This window comes from Talaromyces rugulosus, chromosome VI (genome assembly GCF_013368755.1).
Source record: "Talaromyces rugulosus chromosome VI, complete sequence".
NCBI lineage: Eukaryota > Fungi > Ascomycota > Eurotiomycetes > Eurotiales > Trichocomaceae > Talaromyces > Talaromyces rugulosus.
The window spans coordinates 2056574-2075908 of record NC_049566.1 but is presented as its reverse complement, the minus strand read 5'-3'; the positions used below and the strand labels follow the sequence as shown (position 1 = coordinate 2075908).

The window sequence follows — 19335 nt, the reverse complement described above, 5'->3', positions numbered from 1 at the left end:
TTTTCTGGCGACCAAATACCATTTTTCCAACTTGATGGGGAAAGGCTACACAAAAAATGGCGCTTTTGAATTTTTCCTATTTCTGTGTTGGTACCATGTCTTACCTGACCAATGGGCAAATTCATCATGTCAATGCAAAAAATTTTCATGGCAGTTCGGATACATCAAGAATGAACTGTTGAATTCACAATTCCAAACTTTATCCCGAGCATACTTTTACAGGTCTAACTTGCAGGTCACGAACTCAACTTGTCATTGATCTATTTATTATTCTACGCCTCCCCTCTCCCAAACACCCTCCCACCACCATCTCTTTGCACAAAATACAGAACCTCTTTATCCTCCACCGTGCCATCTGCAATCTCATCGAACCCACCACCCTTACTTATTCTAAGCACCCCACTAACATCTTTCGCCGCGCCTGTGTCTAATGTTCGCAACTGCATTACCAGTCGTGCTTGATGTGCCAATCCGATAACGAATGCCGAGTGCTGTGTTTCCAGCGGCGTAGCTACCCCCTCTTCCCCTGCTGTATATGCGTTGTGAACTAGAGGCGAGTCGGCGGATGCAGTTATTACTGTTGATTGGACGTGCTGTTTCAGACAGTGTTAGCCTGTGCTCTTGATTCTCATGATAGATGTCCCACGAACCTGTTGTAGCCCTGTAATCCACCCAGACATGTCCACAGCACTGATCCCTGGAGTCGCCGCAAGAACCAGGTCTGGCTGATCTAGAATTAAAAGAGTATCATCGTCTCCGTCGGTTGCCCTTATCGAGGATATGACAGAAAGGATATCCTTTTCCAAACCATCCAACGCGACACCCCCTTGGCCGGATGCATGTAGTTGTTTCGGCGCAGAGCTGTTGTTACTGCTGGCAGTAGTGCTCGAATTCGTAGGTACTCTATCAGGCGGCGCAGGCGGCGCAGGCGGCGCAGGCGGCGCAAGCGGCGCTCTCCCAGCTGGTCCTCGGCCGGGAATCGTTCTCGAAGCTCCAGCAAGATTTAGCCCTCTGGCTGGCGCGGAGCTATCCTTCTGTGTAGTCGGAGGACTGCTGTAAAGCCCAGTCAAACCGTCCACGAACCTGACTCTCCCGCTGTCTGCTAATCTCTGCAAATCCAGTCCCTGATTCAGTCAAAAAGCTCGTCAGCTCTACTGTCTAAAAAAACAAAACAAAAACACAAGCTATTAGAAGGGAAATGAAAAATACCAATCTCTTCGCCTCCGCCCTCCAAAAATCCCAATTTCGCAGAAAACTGACCAGCACGATTTTCCTCGTTGTCGGTTCTGCACCACTATTATCCCCATCGCCATGGCTGTCGCGTGTTTTGTCTGCACTGGACAAAATGGAAACCAAATACCGGAGAACGAGCCAATTCGACGTGGCTGCAAGAACAGTCGTTATTAACGTCAGAGACTGAGGAGATTGTGTAGTGGGCGAGAGATATGGAGTGAGGAGAGGTGGGAGCGCCGGCTGAGAGGGCATGATGGTAAAAAGCCCCTCGCTGGGAGATCCGAATGAGAAACCTGGTGCTTTTTGTTGTCTAATTTGGATACTCTGTAGATACTCTGTATAGGAATTTGGCGCGCCAGTGGCTGCTATGAAACTTGGCAGGTGAAAATGACGTTGTATATCAAAAAAAAAAAAATTTGCTGATTCTATTGGTCGGTGTGCGGGGTAGCTCTGAGCATTTTTTACAGTCAACTACAATTTATTCACCATGTTCAAAGCAATAAAAGCATCTTCCGTTCTGAATTTATCAAAGCCACAAATAGAAGATAAATCCTCAATTTATCTAGAAACACGCCTGGATTTCTCAAAATTCCGTCTCCAGAACAACGCCAAATCCATCACTGCTGCCCCGTCTCATTCGAAAAAAAACAACAAAAAAAAGCCTCAAGGATCATACAGGCTGTCCACATCAGAATCACCGAGCATATTCTCTAGGATATCCATCGCGCTCGGCTTCTGATCGGCTTCGTTCTCCACGAGGTTGACATCTTCGGAGATTGACGATGAGGCTTCCTCTAAAATCTCTGGCAAATCGTCCAGTGAAATTAAATCGCCCGTGATCGGTGGTGATTCGTCCCTGGCAGCTTCCTTAACCTCCCCTATCAAGCCATCGTCCTTCAATGGGTCTTCCTGTAGTTGACCTTTCTTTACTCCTGGAGGGTTCGAGGCTTGACTGTCACCCACAGTATCCACGAGTTCAAAGTAACGAAGAGCAATTCGCCCTAGAATATCGGGGAACAGCCAAGCAAAGCCAATCATAGGAAAAGTATCAATCTTTGGCTTTGAGGCTGGGTTCGGATTCCTTTGGCGGAACTCAGCCAGAGCTTTAGAAACCTCGTCGCTTGTGGCCTTGTACATTGCAACCACAAGAGGCGCCAGATGCTCAAAATTGCGGCCACCGACTTTTTCGTAACACTCGCCTTTGAAACGGTCTCGCAGCGCCTTTGAAATGCGGCCAATTTCCTCATGGAATTTGTAGTCTTTGCTCTGGCCCGAATGGCCGAGCACGAATGTAGACCATACCTCAAACTCGGTACGGATTTCGTGTTGCGCCATGATCCGTCGCATTGCAATATCATAGCTGACCTTGAGTTCCTTGGAAAAGTCCACCAACTCGTCCTTCACTTTGATTTCCGATTCTAAAATTCGTTTGTCGAAAGGCATTTCGAAATTTGGATGGAAATCAACTCTGTCCACGGCATCATAGAGCTGCCCAAGGATCTTTTTGGACGTGTATATTTGATCTTTGGGTTTGTAGTTCTTTTCCATAAAGTGCGGCCACTTGCGTGGGCGTAGGTCTCGTGGAAGCACTGCCGGTTTACCTGTCTTGTTGTAATCGACGGCGTTCGAGTGCAGCTGAGCTAGACGGATACACTTGTTTTCATTGACCCCCAGAGGTAGTAGGTCGGCCCAAGCTAGGTGAGCATGGGCGATCCTGGGAAGACAGTCATTCTTCATGTAATTGACGAAAAAAGAAGTCACGTCGTTTACTGTGACTGGGCGGTCTAGCTGGATGCTTTTGACCGGCGTATAGTCCATAGGCATGCCGAACCAGTCGTAAGGAATCAAGTCTTCATCCCAGATGACCAGATAGTCATCGCCATCTAGGTCCCCGCCAGAACACATACTGGCAATGTCTCTATCACCGAGTTGCGGGAGAACGACGACGTCCTTGAGGTCGCTGAGTTCTGGCTTATCGACTGCTCGTACCACCCGTATATCACCCGGATGGAGAGAAGGGTTGCGAGCCAGTAAGCAAACCCCCTCAATGACACGGTATCTCTTCTCGTCGGCTCGATAGACCTGGATAAATATTTCCGGCAATGCATCCATCATGCCTTTGTATGATGTTGCCAAATTGTCTGCATTCTTCTGCAGAAATCCTTTCAAAGTGGCTGTCTCATCCATGACACCAAGGACGCAAGCTCCGCCATCAATCACTATCTTTGCCTTTTCCTTGAGGTACTTGATTTGCCATGCTTTCCACAAAGAAAGAAGCGAGGTCAGAAAGGGTTCGCTGGAAGCCAAGAAACCGTCAGAAACCATTTGTGAAATGGTGAAGGTCATTTCGTTGGGATCAATGTACTTTTGCAGCAGAGACATGGCCGACTTGTCATCATGTGTGGCCTCTTCTAGGCTAGATAGCATCTTGCGAAGCTTTTTGTGAAATATTTCATCCGATACCCCAAGGGAAGACAGAACGGATATGATCTGACGATTCAGGGTTGCCATGGAAAACTGAGACCAGCGAATGATCTCCAAGCCTTGATGGGTAGCAGGGAATTTTTCCTGACTTGGGCGGATATGGACTTCGCGCCCTCGTGCCTGAGGTGAAAGGACTAACATACCCTTGCAGCCACCTAGGCGGAACTGAAAGGCTGAAGGAGGCTCGCCGTCTGGAGTTTTGATTTTCAGTTCTCGCTGGGTCATCTGGGCTAGAAAATTGGACATTCTACCCACGCCATCCGAGAACATGTATTCTCCCTTGGTCACATCAGGAATTCGCTCTAGTTGAACCGGGCAAGTATTGATGGCTCGTGTAGTTGAGAAACACTGCCCAAGCCGTGCTGCGTACTTGGCAATATTCCTGATATCCGAAAACTCGCCCATCCAAGCTCGAATGTGCGAGGCCGTGATATGATTATCCGAGGCAAAGAAGTAGGCACCATGCTCGCGGAACTGCGAGTTTCCAAATGCAAGGAACTCATACTTGCGATCTCCAAGTTTTATTCCGTTTGCCATGGTGCGCTTGACTCGGAGGAATATTTCGTCCATCATCTTGTGATCTGTAGAATTTATTCGTCCCTCAAGCTTTTCGTCTTTGAATCGCACTCGAAGAAACCGGTCCGAATACTGCGAATACTGACGAATCACACGGTTGGTGATTTCCATTGACGGCGTATCCCAGTAGACCATCGACGGCGTTACAGTGGCGGCTCGTATCATGCAGCAATATGATGGGATCTTCTTATTGCTAGAGCCCTTGGGAAATAGTATTCCGAATATGTCCATGGGGTTCCAGTAAATCTTCTTTTCTGTAGCGACGTGTTCCAATAGCCGTACAGCCTTTCTCTCATCCGTTTCCTTTAGTTTTCGAACGAAGGCCTCGTTATTAGCGGAATACTCGTTGAGAAATCCATTTGAAATACAGACTTCGAGCTGGTAACGGACAGAAAAGGGAAGAAGAATGTATGAGTCGCCCATGAGCTCATCGATTGCAGCTCGTGTGCCTTCTGGCTCATCACAGATATCCCAAATCACGGGTACAGGCTGTATTTTGGGCACATCAACCTTGAAATCGTCGTCCCTTTTGATTTCAACGTTAAAATCTCTCAATACATCGCGCAGCACTGCGAAACGTTTGGAGTCTACCACGTCCTGATCATAAGTTATGCGGAGAGTAGTCCAGCGTCCAATGTTGATGATTGGATTCACTTTCCGCAAACTGATGGGAAGTTTCGGCCATCCTGCATACCGGTGGACAATGTCCGTCTGGCGGTACCAGCACTCCATCTCTCTCCAACTATTTAGGTCGCCGACATAGTTGCCTTGATCATCCATAAAGCTGGATTCCAAGAAGTGGAGGTGTCGATGATACAGGGGAGGACTTTCCAAACTGACTATGTGCGATAGTAACTTGGCCGAGTAGTTGCGAGTCTCAAAAAAGGTTGGTAGTTGGGCAAAGGGAATTTTGATACGGAAATCGGAGGGTATTGGGACGTCTTCTGGCGTTTTTTTGCTGGAATCCAACACAACTTGGAAGAACACCAGTAGTTCTCTCCTCCTAAGATCGAGAACCAATTTTGGATTGTCATACTGGCCGCGTTCTAGGCGTCTTAGGCGTAGCATTGTTTTTGGTGTTATCAATGAGCCAAAATCCAGAAATAGAATCGGTATCTCCTGCACAAGAACAAAAGTCAGCTTTTAGTTGCATGGCTAATAACCCGTACGACGTACAATTTCTGTTGGATATAACACTTTGGACTTTGTTAGGCTGCCGACTTTTGGATTTTTCTCCTGAGGATGTAGAACAACTCCAATTGGTATATATTTCCCAGGTGCCAGCTCTAATATGATAGATTTCGATTCCCAGAAAGACTCGGCAGGAGGAGGCCTGTGAGCATATCAGTTAGCTGTATCGTCAATCACCCCAAGCAAGACCCGTGCTTACTTAAAACGCACCTTCCCTCTTCCATTGCGATTTCCCCTGTCATCCTCGTAGAAGTCGATCGAGAATATCTTCCCATAAGACTTGAAAGCTTTCCAGATGAGGAAAGCATTTGCTTGGTTCGGCACTCCCAGCAGATTAATTGCCAAAGACTCCCAACTCTGCCAATCCGGCCTCACTGCTTCAATAGCTATGTCTTGGGAGAGTGTTGCCGGCTTGGTCGATTGCTGATTTCTGGCTGAAGGGACGTGGGATGGCCTGGGGCCTCGATAGAGAGGGGCAGCTGGGCGCGCAGTAGCCATGGCAGGATCACTGTGGGCACTGTGAGGGGAGGGTGTATGCACTGTGGAAAAAGAAGATTGTCAGAAGTCTTATCATGAGTCCAAGTAACGGATAGCGAAAAAGAGAGATGCGAAGAGGGAAGAGAGCAGTTGAAAGGAAGTGTACAGCGAGCAGGAGCCTGACCTCACGCCGCTTTCCATTCCAGCTCACTCGGTGATGACGACTTGTGGACAAGACCTGTCTTTTCATGAGGATATTGCCAGAAAATACACAGGAAAGTGTTTTGATGCCTCTTTTGCCAATTTCCTCAATTCTCCAAGAGTCAAGACTATACATAGAAATCGCAACACTTACTTTTCCCTCCTCTTCCTCGCTTAGGAGGAGACCATTTAGTCGGGGCTTTTCTACTTTCTCCAGACGTGGTAGAATGTCTTTGACAAAAAACATTAGCAACCGCTTCACTTGATCAAGGGGAGTTTTCGCTGGTAGTCTTGAACTCACATTGCTCTTTTTCCTTTTGGCTGGTAACGACGCCTGCGGGGAGACTGTTCGCATCACTTGTCAGAGCGGTCTGATTTGCAAGAGAAATAACTGAGAAGTCCCTCGAAAGAAAAATATTTTCAGGTGAGGAGGCAGGTGACAGGGGGTGAGATTCTGGCCTCTCCGAAGCAAACGGTTCCGTTTGCAAGATCATCGTACAACACGACAAGACGCAGGTGGGTGAAATTTCGAGGGGATGAAATATTAACCAAAAAAAAGGGGGGGAAATGTCAACTGAGAATAAAGGGTATGCTCACATTTAGTTGTGTCATGATCAGTTAATGACCAACAGTCTGCTTAATGGTTGCTCCAGGAGAGAGGCGGGAGTGATGGATAGAGTGAGAGAAAGAGAAGGCTGAGTTGTGAAACAGTCAAGTATTCTTTCTCCCAGCCACCAGAAAATGTGGGATACCGCCGACAATATTTCTGCCGTTCTCAGGATTCAATTTTCGTCTGATAAGGGGCTGTTTCCCACGTCGGTGGTAGCTAGTGGCCGAATGTCCATTCAGAAGTGAGTTGTCTCGAGATGTTTTCACTCTCATTCCATACTTTTCAAGCAGATTATAGAGTGCATTCAATGCTAACGGATTGTATTTTCGCTATTGTTGCCTTTCTAATTCTAATTACATGGCTAATTTACTAATGAGAAGCCTAGAAATCGCTCGTCTTCGTTCCATCAAATGTTATACGAAACCTGGTTTTGACGCAGATTACGTTCGTTGTTGGTAAGATATTCGTCCAGCCCAAAGATTCCCATCCCGTTGTTTTTTAAGATTTTCCAGAGTTACTTCAGCACGTTCGATAGTGGCGAGCAGTTCTTCCGCTTTGTTTCGGTTGTGTTGCGGATGTCTTTTGTCAAACCATCTCTGCAGAGGACTGCTGGCTTGCCCTGGTGGCCCAGGTGAGCTGCTGCAAACCAGATGGTGCTGGGCTTTCCATGATCGAGTCTTTAGCGATAGAACGTAATGAATAGGTGTGAGCGTGTTGACTTGACAAGGCAAGCCTGGAAATATTGAAAGAACATGAACTACACGAATCTACCCCCTCGATACGCGCAGAATAAAGAGACACATGAGTAAGAGGAAGAAACATGAGCTGGAACTGCACCCGTTGAGATCTCCAGTATTCTACGCGACAATCCTGACAAGGACAGTGAAATGCGCTATAGAAGCCAGGCTCCAAGAGTCTCCGACTTCAAATGGTCGCGTGAAAGCATCATATAGCATCTTTTCGGGAGTATTTTGACACCGAGGACTGCTCTATCTTTTTCACTAAGTTGGGTACGGATGTTGCCATCAGGGGATAGGACAAGACACTTGGAGTAGTGCGGTCATGACTGTTTTCCGTGGCTTCTCGATCCTGCTTGGCGAGTAGTGTTGAAATGAGTTCCAATATTCAGTGCCAAACGTTCAACTTGCTCCATGCCGATGTCCAAGAAAAAAAGGGCCGTCAATCTCAATTTCAATGACGGTGTCTCCTGTTGAAGGCTGGACTAAAAGATCAAAGGTCTCTTGGGAAATCAATCTATGGTATACACAGACATAAACACCTCCGACGGAGGTGCTTCTACCCCGCGGAGGATTGGCATTTCGCCAACATTGAAGATATGCTTAAATTCAACGAGAATAGTTGCTGCCACACGTAAAAAGGTCAAATGGGTCCGGGTCTATGTTCCAGACCATGTGATGGTCGTGATAGGAGAGTAGGTGTTTCCAGTTTACTTGTTTGGTATCTGCACATGTATCGATGGATATCACATCTCCCATACAGCATCTTGAGCTAGATGAGCGTAACCAGATTTGCCATGTTAAAATTCAGATTCAGGCGATTCGACAGAACCGCAAACACGTCTCTCAAACCATATGGGTTGAATCCTTTTGGGTATAAGGCAGAGTTGATCTTGTAAATGTTCTGGGAGCAATAAATGGAAAAGAAGTTTCAACGCATTATCATGATAATTTCGCAATAATAGCTTCCGTATGGCGAGACAAACATTCACTCTGTAGTGGTGTACGAGAGTAAAGAGCCTTTCTTCGTACTTCTCTCCCAGCCCCCCCTGCCTTGCAAGGTTTGTCTACCGAAAGTCCTGAAGCTTCTTTGAAAGCAAGCTCCGTTGCATCAGCAAAGGAAAAGCCTGCAGGAAGGTGTATCCTGTCGCAATCTTGCAATATCTTTTGAAGCAGCTCTCATGTTTAGCCAAGAGTATAACTTCACAGAAAAGGGTATTCGGAAATAGAGGTCGTTTGCTTCGTTGGCTTGTAACTCCTTTTGTCGACTAGGCACTCTGGCTCCCTTTTTCTTCCAGCCTTCCATATCTTTTTTGGCAGCCTAGGAACCAACCCCGTCGGGGGGTTATGATGCTGCTCCCATGTTTTCGAAGCAATGACGATGCCATTGATGTAAATTCGGCATAATTCTCAGAGATCTTGGATATTCCCCGGACATATCGGGGCCGTTGATGAAGCCCATCGTAGCAGTTTGGTATACTTCACTAGAATGTGGATTTTGGTTGGCCATATCCGGTAGGCAAGTCTTTTGCGTGGATATCAAGCGGCTGCCAATTGTACTATTTTACTTCCATATCACGGAGCTGTTCGTAACCAGTGGTACTCAATAGTCGTTATTGGGATGGAATCCAAAGCAACATTGTGCATCTCTCTCTGGCGAGGAAGGTGAAGTCCGATATGACATTCAGGCTTCCGTTTGAACGTTTTTCACCAGTTACCCTTTTGACAGTTGAATTGTCAAGAGGATGGGATTCATTTAACATGTCAGCGGCACAGTATCGGAGTCATAATGTAACAAGTCATGTTGACTACTACACCAAAAGACCGAAGGTCTCTTGGGCAGTCAATATATGGTTCATACCACAGGCACCAACAAGTCAACTCGGCAAAAAATAGACAATCGAGTCCTGATAGTCAAATAGTACAAAAAGTAGTATATCCCGATACTAACACCTCGTGCACTTTACGAGCAACGTGGAACTAGTGATCTTGAAAGCTGCACCAAAAGACCAAACGTCTCTTGGAAGTGAGTTGAGAGAGGGGAGCTAGCCGAGAGTATTGTAGAAGAAGAATGTGGTCGCAATTTTTCACAAGGTAACTCTTCGTGAATACTAGAATGGCCACTGGTTTATCCTGTTGCCACTGTTGTTCGCTCGAGCGCAGGCATGCATGTGGCTGTCGGTACAATTTTTCTGCTGCCAGGTATAATGACATGCGAAGTGGCACTAGTGCATTTTCGCACGAGGAGATAACCATTTGCAGTTGCTCAGCCGATAGCAGGAAATTGATACCCATAGTGTCAACTCAGCTCTGAATTCTTCGTCTTTGATACACTCGATTCATCGTAGGTCTTCTATAGGATGGAGTCATGATCGTTCAAGTCGTCGTCCATTGTCTCATACAGTCAATCCATGGCTTATAACAGGCCCCAACAAGTAATCCACTCCCACGACGGCGGCAGCGCCGAACCTGTCGCCAACACATATTGCCGGCATCCAGACCATCTAATGCCAGTATCCATTTCATCTTATGTGAAAGGAGATGAGCGTCGTAGTCTTTCAGCCTCATAACTTTCGAATAGCTGGCCCATGATCTATCGCATCCCAGACGCGAAAGGCGAGGTCATCGAGCAGAATTTCACTGCTAAAGACACAGTCGTGATCCCCATCTCTAGAATGACGGAAAAGCAAACCAGAGAAGGCAACCACAAGATCACCCTACCTCAGCTATAAACTGAGTATTTGGATAGGTGGATAGGCAGAAGGCCCTACTGCAAGGAGAAAGTTACACACCACATGCCCGTGATATAAGCACTTATTGGACTTCTGCGCAATACCGCCAGATATGCACGCATAAAAGGAAAATGGTGCGTTGGGATTACGGCACTCTATGCCCTCTTCGTCATTAGAATGCTACTGGCCAGCGTGAGTCACGAGAAGACCCTCACGAACCTGGGCGCGAATGGTCAGTGCCGTTTCCGCGTGGTAGAATGGGGACAGCATCGATAGTGGTATCCCTGTCGTCGTTGAGAGTGGAGACTGGAAAATTACCGCAGGATCTTGTACCGACATGCATGTGAAGTACTGTAACCCAGGTAGGTGAAAAAAAGGACCAGTCTTCGGCCATGATGGGGCGAGGGAGCTCTCGGTCCCATGCGCTGTGAGGAGTATCCAGATGAGTTTCCGACTCAAGGCGTGCACCAACTCCAGACGGAGGCAGCCTAGATTGCGCCGTCTTGAAACGGCGTCTTCGCCTCCACCTCAATGTGGTGGAAGGAATTTGATAATGACAGGGAAGATTATTTCTAATCAGAGCGAGCGGTTTTTGTCGACGCCCTTTTCAGCGGAGAACACGGGTAGTCTCCGTCGTGTCGATATTTGGACCGTTCATCACGTACGTGACTTCTTTGTTTGTTTTCGAGAGGATGAATACCTTCCCTAGATCTAGAATGCATGAGCCATGTCAGTCTGTAACATCACGCAAAAATATGTACTAGGAAACACCTACATCATGATATCTGGAAAGTTGATATCACATATTGATAGCTGAACCAAAAGACTTTCAGTCTTTTGGGCAGTCAATTTATGGTTTATCCTCAGGTGTTTGCGTGTACCATAAGATTGACTGCCCAAGGAACCTCCCAGTATCTCATGCGGATCTTGTGGCGGTGATCGATCCTGCTAAACAGCTGCACTGGATTGGGAAGTTGGTTGAGGCATCGCAAGGGTCGGCGCACCCAGAGCCCTCTGCATGGTGTCTGGTATTGCCTGTGGCGCGGGCATGATGGACGTCATCTTGCAAAATACGGATCCATTGCGAGATCACGTAATGAAGCATGATGGTGAAGGTCTTAGCACGTGTCAGTGAGGAGTTCAGTGTATAGATTGCGTGTTTTTTCTATACACTTACCTTCCCTAGGCCCATTTCGTCGGCTAAAATACCGCCACCGATCAATCCAATGTCCTGTTCCAGCATCTCTAGCACCGCAAGCATTTAGTAGGGCATCGGGGAGCGCCTCATGCCTTCTATCTTGAACACAGATTTGGGATTCGCGAATTCTGCCGGGTCCTTTATCTTGAAAAACGCAAGGCATTTATTAAAACTTTCACGGCTCAGGCGGTCAAACCTTGTCCAATTGTTCCATGAATCTGTTCATATATCAGTCAGCTTCTGCCAAAAAAAGTTTCATACTCAGGTCTTATACGTACTGTGAGTCATCGATGATATTATCAATTCTCTCATCTTCAGAACCGTCATTGGCCAGTAATATGACTTCCCGGTGTATTGCCGGCGATGTTGCTTCCTCCACTTGTAAGAGTACTCAGTACTGCTTTGCCATCTAAACCTCCTCAGTGGTTGGGAAGACCGGCATTGCGTCGTATGTCCGAGTTCTCAGTGTCCAAGGCACTTGGGTAGTGGTGTAGCTCCAAATTATTGTACTGATGCATCAACATGGAATCCTTGAGGACCTGCATCCCATACGCAAACGACTCAACCGACATGGCTGTTATCCATGGTATTAACCAGGATAATTAGCTAACGCAAAATTCTGTCGTGGAATTCTGTATCCTTGAACTCTTCTGGATGTCGCGCCACACGCCTAGACTCGTCATTTGTGTCACCGTTGTAAGCTTTCATATAGTCGCGAATCTAGTTATCAATGACATGGGAGGACTTGACAGTAAACACTAACTGGGCTACTGGTTGTCCACCAAGTAGCCAGATCTGCATATCGTTGCCAAGTTTTGTTGTTGATCTGGGGCCCTGGGCCACAGCACCCCAGTCCTGGGATTTCGACAGGCAAGCAGCACTTGCATGGTACCGAAGTACCAACTGTACCTCGAGAAGCACATGAAGCTTGGTGATGCGACTGAACTCATTGTCACCGTCATTGTCATCATCGTCTTCTGCTGCTTTGGCCTCACAAGACGCTCATCACTGGTCTGCAGTGAAGACGTCTCAACAAGTAATTCCATTCTAAGCTAGACCTGGCCAGACCCATGCACCGACGTCGCTGTATTTGAAAAGGGCTTCCCAGCTCATGTACGGTGCTGAATTGTCTAGGCCGTAGTCGCTCGTCCATGGCTGTCCAGCTTGGTCGAGAGTATTGAAACACTAACCAATTGTCAGTCTATTATTTAAGAGCATGGGAAGTGTTAACTTACTGCCTTTCGAATCTGAAAATGACGATGCCATAGTTCCAGACTCAAGAACTTGATGTCACCCGTACGTAATAATCTCTGACTAGATTATTGCTCTTCCAACTCGTCTGGTCCATTTCATAATGCGAGCGGTATTTTGAAAGCCAGGACCATCCACCGACGAGCCAGATGTTCATGCGGTCGAAGTTGCGGTGTGGGTTGGCTTCCTCTCCAGCCATTTCTCACAACAATTGATGGCATAGTAGTAGACCAAGAGATTCAAATGTTGCTGTTTATCCGAAACCTAACACCTGGCTCATGAACTGGTTTCCACAGGCACATCATTGCCACCAGCGACAAGAGGGCCGACCCATGCTGCGGCGGGTTGATGATCTCGACCATATTTGGCTCGAGCATCGTATCGAAGGCGAGCAATATCGAAGGCAGGCAATATCGAAGGCGATCAAATGCAAGTCGTTCTGAGGATATGCATCTGTTCATTGACTATCAGTATGCATTAACACTTGAAAGGATACACGCTGCCGCACTTACTAGACATATCCAAAGTCCGATTTCCAACCATGAAGCTCCAGCACACGCACAGACTATGGAGCAGGATTGTATCCATGATCCATGACGCTGACTGCCAAAGTTATTTTGTTAGTATAAGCCACTTCTTTGATGTACTCGCCGGGACTTTACCTGGTGATGGGATTTTGCCGTCCCCCAAAGACCAAGGGTTCTCAAACCGATGTGGCTTCTGGCCTTATTGGTACAGAAGCCAAGAACTGTCGAAAGTCTCATGTCGAGATGTGCTGAAAAAGGCCGAATCTTCATCCCATGTGTTTCTCTGTCCACTCACAAAGGAACATCAATTAGAAAAGAAAGCCTAAATTTGAAGGAACAAAAAAACAGACTTACAATATTCTCACAAATGCCCGCTCAGAGAGACCCAACAGCCATGTAAAAAGTTGGCGCCTGTGTATACCATAGATCGACTGCCCAAGGGGCTCCCCGTATCCAATTGTAATCTGCACCATAAAACGATCGAGAAAGCGTTTTCAAGAAAAGATGTAAAACAGGATCATCCAGATTGATGAAGCAATGTTATCGTCCAAACAGTATCAAGTAATAATAAAAATATTCTGATCAATACTTCATTCCAAGACATCAGTCACCCTCTAATAAGGGAAACCTTCTCTGGGCCCAAAGGCTGAAGGGATTTTTTCTTATGGGATAGAAAGGAAAGAAGAAAATGCCAAGACTGGGGCAGAGGGATGTATTTATGCCTGTCCAAGACCCATCCGGTCTTCGATGCTTGCGAAAATCGGACGGTAGCCAAGGTTATCCTGACAGGGGTTGCTTCCTTCAGCTGAGGATTCTTTGTTCAAGTATATCGGCCACAGTGGAGGTAATATAGACTACCGGTATCGTTTATGGAAATAGAAATCGACCGTAGCGGACTTGCAATAGGAGTTATGGGGTCAGCAGGGGGCTGTGGATCCCGGGTTTTGTATGGCTTCAATTGTTTTACCATTGGGAATAGCAGGATCATCGGGCAAAGTGACCGCCGGAGCTGAAAAAACAACTTATTCGGGGTAATGAGGATTGTTAACTTTCATTGTCGCTACCTAGAGGGTCCGTATAGCTTCAATCATTCGCCGCCGGCTAAAGCAGGGTCACCGGGCAATCCGACGACCGGAGCTGGAATCAGGATTTTTGGGGTTAGCAGGGATCAGCAGGCATCTTCAAAGATGTTCACCGCATTTTTATGGCCTCAATAGGTCACCGTCAGGTGTACTAAGGGTTTCCGGGCAAAAGGACCGGTGCCGGAGACATTGTCAGGCAAATGGCTAGACTTGGATTGTGGGTACAATTAATCGGGGCTTCTGCAGGAAGATGGGTATAGCAAGGATTATCTACATAATGAATTGGTTTACAATTGGCTTGTTAATAAGAAGGATTTTTCTTGGCGACGACGATGACAAGTAACAATGACAAGTGAGGCTATGTGCAGGACCCGGATTGTGAGATAGACAAGGATTAGGAGAGTCACACAAGATTCCTTTTAACAAAAAGATTTTCTTTGTGTCCTAGGCTGACATATTAAGAAGAGTGATGTTATGTTAATTTACAATGTGAAGACTTCGTGCTGTAGACCAGTGGCTTTTTTCACTTAATCCAATTCACAAGCTAGATGCCATTGTTAGAACTAACACTGCTCTTAGGTTTAAGATAAATGCAAAGACTTGATTTATTATTATTATTATCTATATGATAAGTAAGCCCTGTCTAGTGAAAAGGTGAAATGGTGTTTGTTCACTACTACCCTTGTGCCTCTCACGTGCCTGGTCATGCCCTACCTCCTGTTCATGTAGCCTGGTGGAGTAATATGCATTGATTTGTGCAACACACCACCTACTATTATTCATCTAGACAAAGACTTTGCAGATAATAAAATTAAAAATAAAAAACTCAACATTTAACATTCAACTGGGTATCACTATCAAAAATCGTTACACTGCCAACTTATCCAGCTGCTGTGCTTGTAAAAACATCGTCATCATCAAAGTCCAAATCAACATCTCCCCACCCTGCGATATTAAAATCTTCCTGAGGCTGTGCCTTTTGAATATTCTGCTCATCGTCGCACCCTGGAAACCTTTGGCTGACTTGTTGAGATTTCGTGGGACTGTTCCTGTCGATATCTCCAAGAGGCTGTCGCAACGGCTCCCGCTCGCGGACTGCCGATTCTTTTTTGCTTGGAGAGAATGAGCGGTTAGGGTCGAGCAGCGAGTCCGCATTCGACATGTGGTGGCTACGTCTGCGAGAGTTATGTTGGAACGAATCTTCGGCCGAAGGAGGCTGCTGCTGCATGACCGAGAATTGCGTATGCATGGTTGTCTCGCCTTCGGATGGAAGAAAGGATTGAGTCTGCGCATCGGCTAGTCGCGATGACCTGCGAGGCTCCTTGCTTCTAATGCCCGTTGTTGGTTTTTGATTGTCATTCTTTTGGTCCTTGGAAAACCCCATGACGTTCATCAATCTACTGATGTGTTCCTGGGCCTCGGAGAATTCGCGAGCTTTGGCTGACCGCTCGTTGCGAAGGGACTCGACCTGTAGATCGTGACTTAGCATCAGGAATTTATACACCGATAAAAACTGGCATACCTTCTTCTGCAGATATTGCAACCTCTTGTCCTTTGTACGAAGGTCCTTCTCGGCTTTAGAAATTTTGCTCTCTGCTCTGTTTTGGATCGCAGTAATCTCGTTTCTATACCGCTCAACCTTGTTTTGTCCCTGAATAGATTAGTTTTGGTCTCGGGGGGTTTGAACATGCAAGCATACATCATGAAGGGACTGTGCAGTTTGAGCTGCGTGTTTCCGTTCCATCTCTGCAATGGCAGACTGGTGGCGCTGTCGTTCTTCCTCGGCAGCAGATCTCAGTGCCTCAGAATTTGACTTTTCTTGGTCAATCTAAAACAGTGCATAAGTAAATACGGTTTTTATATCAAGATATCATGACTTACCCTTTCCTTAAGACTCTGAAGTTCTCTGGATAAATCTTTATTCGTATCAGCCAAGGCCATGATGCGGCTGTCCTTTTCGGTATTCGTGGACTCCCGTATATCCATGACCTGGTGCAGTCTAGAAAGCTCGTGTTGAAGCGTCTCGCGGCTCTGAGTTGATTCCTTCTGTAGCTTGGACACTTCAGCATGAAGGGAATCGCGCTCTTGCGATATCTCGTTATTACGTTCCGATGTGGCATCCATCCTCTCTTTGAGATAGGCGTTTTCCCGTTTCACACCGTCCATCTCTGTTTGTTGCTCATCAAGCAAATCATCTCTTTCTGTAACAGTAGCCATGAGATCCAGTTCACGAGTACGAGCCTTTGTGCGTTCCACCTCAATGCTGTCCTGTGACTCTTCGCGAGCAGAATCAAGCTCATTCTGCAAAGCATCGACTTGCTCAGTCAAATGTGCCACCTGCAATGAATAATTTTTGTTCATTTCAGATAGTTGGTTTTTCTCTGTTGTCAGGCTAGATATCATTTCTGAAGACTGAAGTGCTCGGTTTTCTAGCTCCATGTTGACTTCTCGTGCCTCTTCAAGTTGCCGCCTGAGCTCGTCGCGTTCCTGGGCCACGGCTGACAGTGGCTTTTCGATACTAGCACATCGGGCCTCAAAGTCTCCACAAATTGCTTCCATTTGTTGGATAATGGACTGGTGAGAAGTTTGGGCGTTTTCCAGGAGAGATGCAGCGAGTTTAGATCTCCATTCGTGGCTTGATCTTTCCATTTGTACGGTTGCCACTGGTTGTACGGGCTTTTGGAAGAGAGTACTAAGCCTTTCTGGTCCTGTTGCTTGAGAAAAACGGCAACCGCTTGGTTTTCTGCCTTGATCCTTCGTGCGGTCAAGGAATGATAGGATGATATCATGTGACTTCAAGGGGACCGCCTCACTACATGCAATAGCACTGGAGTGAAAGCAAGTCAAAAACTCAAGGAAGAGCTCATTTTTCAAAGCTCCAGTAGCTGCTGTGCAAACGGGAGATGTTTCACAAATGCAATCGCCCTGGGTAGAACGGAATGTTTGAGCATAGGCTTTTAAAGCCACTTCGTCTGCAGTTGGGAGACGCTCCAAGTAGGAGCAAGCAGCAGATAAATGTGAATCTGATTTTTTGATCGCTGAGAGAGCTAGCAAGTTGACTCGTACTGTGGATATATCAGGTATATTGACGTGTTTGCTTCGCTGCAGCCCTGTAATAGCGTACGAGAGAATGCTGGAAATTTCACTAGCATCGAAGTTTGCCTATAATAGTCAGCTATTGCAAGTTTACAACTACAAGAGTAAAAATCCGTGTTCGCACCAGTAGTCTTTCCAAAAGTGTTTCCCTGACGGATTCTGGTAGTTGATAGAGTATTTCAAACCCTGAACTTGCAAAGACACCTTCTCGTGTCATACTATAAATCTCCCGAGGTAATGAGAGCCATTGCGAAAATGTTGTCAAAAGTGTCAAGCCCTAATTCAATCAGCAGTGTGATAAGCCACGAAGGTAGAATCGAATACCATTATTTGAAGATCCCGGTCTATTTCTGGTCGCCGTAACTTGTCACATAGCTTTACGACTTTTGGCGAGTTCGTACCTAGCCATGATCTTTTCAACTCCTCGTCAAAATTATCGCAGATTTCTACTGCCAACCGTACTAGGAAAACGCGCTCCTGTGATGAATACCCACTGCAGCTACTGGAGCAGGCCATGATTGCAGAGATGAATACCAAATCAAGGGTCTTAGCCGCGCGTTTTGGGCCTAGAATCTGGAAAATGTTCTCTAACCACGTTGGCATGTAGGGTTCATTTTTAGTTGGTTGCCATAGCCTACGTATTCGAGCGAAAGTGGCTAAACAGAGTAGGCTTGCCATCGAGTCGTTTAGGCTCCGCAAAATGTTGGTCGACTCGAGCTGGAAGGTAGCCAAAAGGTCATTTGGAAGACTTTTCAGTATATTTGAGTTGCCAATAAGGCCTTCCACAACTTCATACAAAGGCCGAATCGTGCGGGCACATGGCTCCTGCACCATCTTTTGTAACAGTGTGGTTAGAAAGAGCGGTATTCTTGCCGGTACGGCGGTTTCGTCAGGGATCCTCGATGATAACATTGATATGCAAGCGTCGAAGTTCTTTATAAGTCAGTTTACAGTACATATAGGAGAGACTGCAGCGGCTTGCCTCTACTTCTCCTTCCTCGATAGCGTGCCTAAGTAACTGATCCAGCAACATCGGTTGTCGTTTCAATAAAGCATCGCGGAACTCTCGTACATATCCTTTGGCAGTTAGTTTGGTGAATAGTAGATTCTCGACAGGGATTCACACCGAATCTTGAAAGAAGCTTGAGTGAATATGGCAGCTGTTCAATAATTACTGCAGCCAGGAGCGACACCTGGCAGGGTTTGCAATCAGCCCATCGGTGTAGCACGTCTTGTGAAGCATTTTCCACTATGCTTTCAAGTTTCTAGTATAGTCATCAGTGTCTATCGTGGCTAATATTATTTTGTTCTGAAGACGCACGTTGAGCGTGGGGGTATACGGCGAAGCCACAACACGCTCCACCTCGCGAATCACGCCGTAAACGGGTTCCTGCATGGCGAACGCAAAGCTACAAGAGAAGTATTTATTTTCTGCGCATTATTCTGCCCTCATTGCCCGAAATTCGTGGTGGGTGCAGTTGACAAGTTCTGCCGTGGTTTCTCTCCTCGATGTTGTCCCCTCCGCGGTTGCCCCATCAACGCGCTGCTCCTTCCTCCGTCGGAACAACCGCTCTCGACTCGCTCCAGGCAGCAACTGCATCTCAACATCATTTTACTCGATATCTACTCAAACTTCAAAGTTTGCAACAAAAACCCATATTCGCTCTACAAAACGCGACGATGTACCGGTGTGGCGTCATTTCTTGTGGCTTTCGGGGACTCGTGGGATTTCTCCGCACGCAGAAAGGTGGGGGTACAGTCAGCGGTGCCTGAAGAGCATGGCTCATGCAACAAGCGACCTCCATTCTTGACTCTTCCATTGGACACCTCGCATCCGATTTCCCAGTAGCAAATCTAGGCGAATGAGAACGCCGGCAGAGACGAGGGGACATCAGCTGTCATCTCGGGCTCTCGGCCGATTGATTTTGCTTGTCCATCCC

General features: G+C 46.8%; 3 protein-coding genes across 3 annotated transcripts; all 3 read right to left on the bottom strand.

The window, feature by feature from the left end:
• Positions 1-272: 272 nt before the first annotated feature.
• On the bottom strand, positions 273-6656 carry TRUGW13939_11082 (uncharacterized protein; the record flags this gene model as incomplete). Its single annotated transcript, XM_035494191.1, has 9 exons — positions 273-593; positions 651-1124; positions 1210-1543; positions 1910-5412; positions 5470-5626; positions 5684-6023; positions 6151-6199; positions 6317-6393; positions 6464-6656. The coding sequence occupies 9 exons, from the start codon at positions 6654-6656 to the stop codon at positions 273-275; spliced, it is 5448 nt and encodes a 1815-aa protein (XP_035350084.1).
• Positions 6657-10073: 3417 nt separating this feature from the next.
• Positions 10074-12889, bottom strand: TRUGW13939_11081 (uncharacterized protein; the record flags this gene model as incomplete). The annotated part of the gene is made up of 15 exons (XM_035494190.1): positions 10074-10226; positions 10302-10396; positions 10461-10743; positions 10907-10952; positions 11017-11054; positions 11123-11186; positions 11246-11358; positions 11419-11472; positions 11636-11657; positions 11718-11817; positions 12051-12109; positions 12203-12422; positions 12516-12624; positions 12675-12686; positions 12740-12889. The coding sequence occupies 15 exons, from the start codon at positions 12887-12889 to the stop codon at positions 10074-10076; spliced, it is 1518 nt and encodes a 505-aa protein (XP_035350083.1).
• A 2290-nt stretch (positions 12890-15179) lies between these two features.
• On the bottom strand, positions 15180-18791 carry TRUGW13939_11080 (uncharacterized protein; the record flags this gene model as incomplete). The annotated part of the gene is made up of 9 exons (XM_035494189.1): positions 15180-15767; positions 15822-15950; positions 15999-16127; positions 16181-17461; positions 17520-17672; positions 17720-18328; positions 18384-18472; positions 18522-18660; positions 18717-18791. The coding sequence occupies 9 exons, from the start codon at positions 18789-18791 to the stop codon at positions 15180-15182; spliced, it is 3192 nt and encodes a 1063-aa protein (XP_035350082.1).
• Positions 18792-19335: the final 544 nt, after the last annotated feature.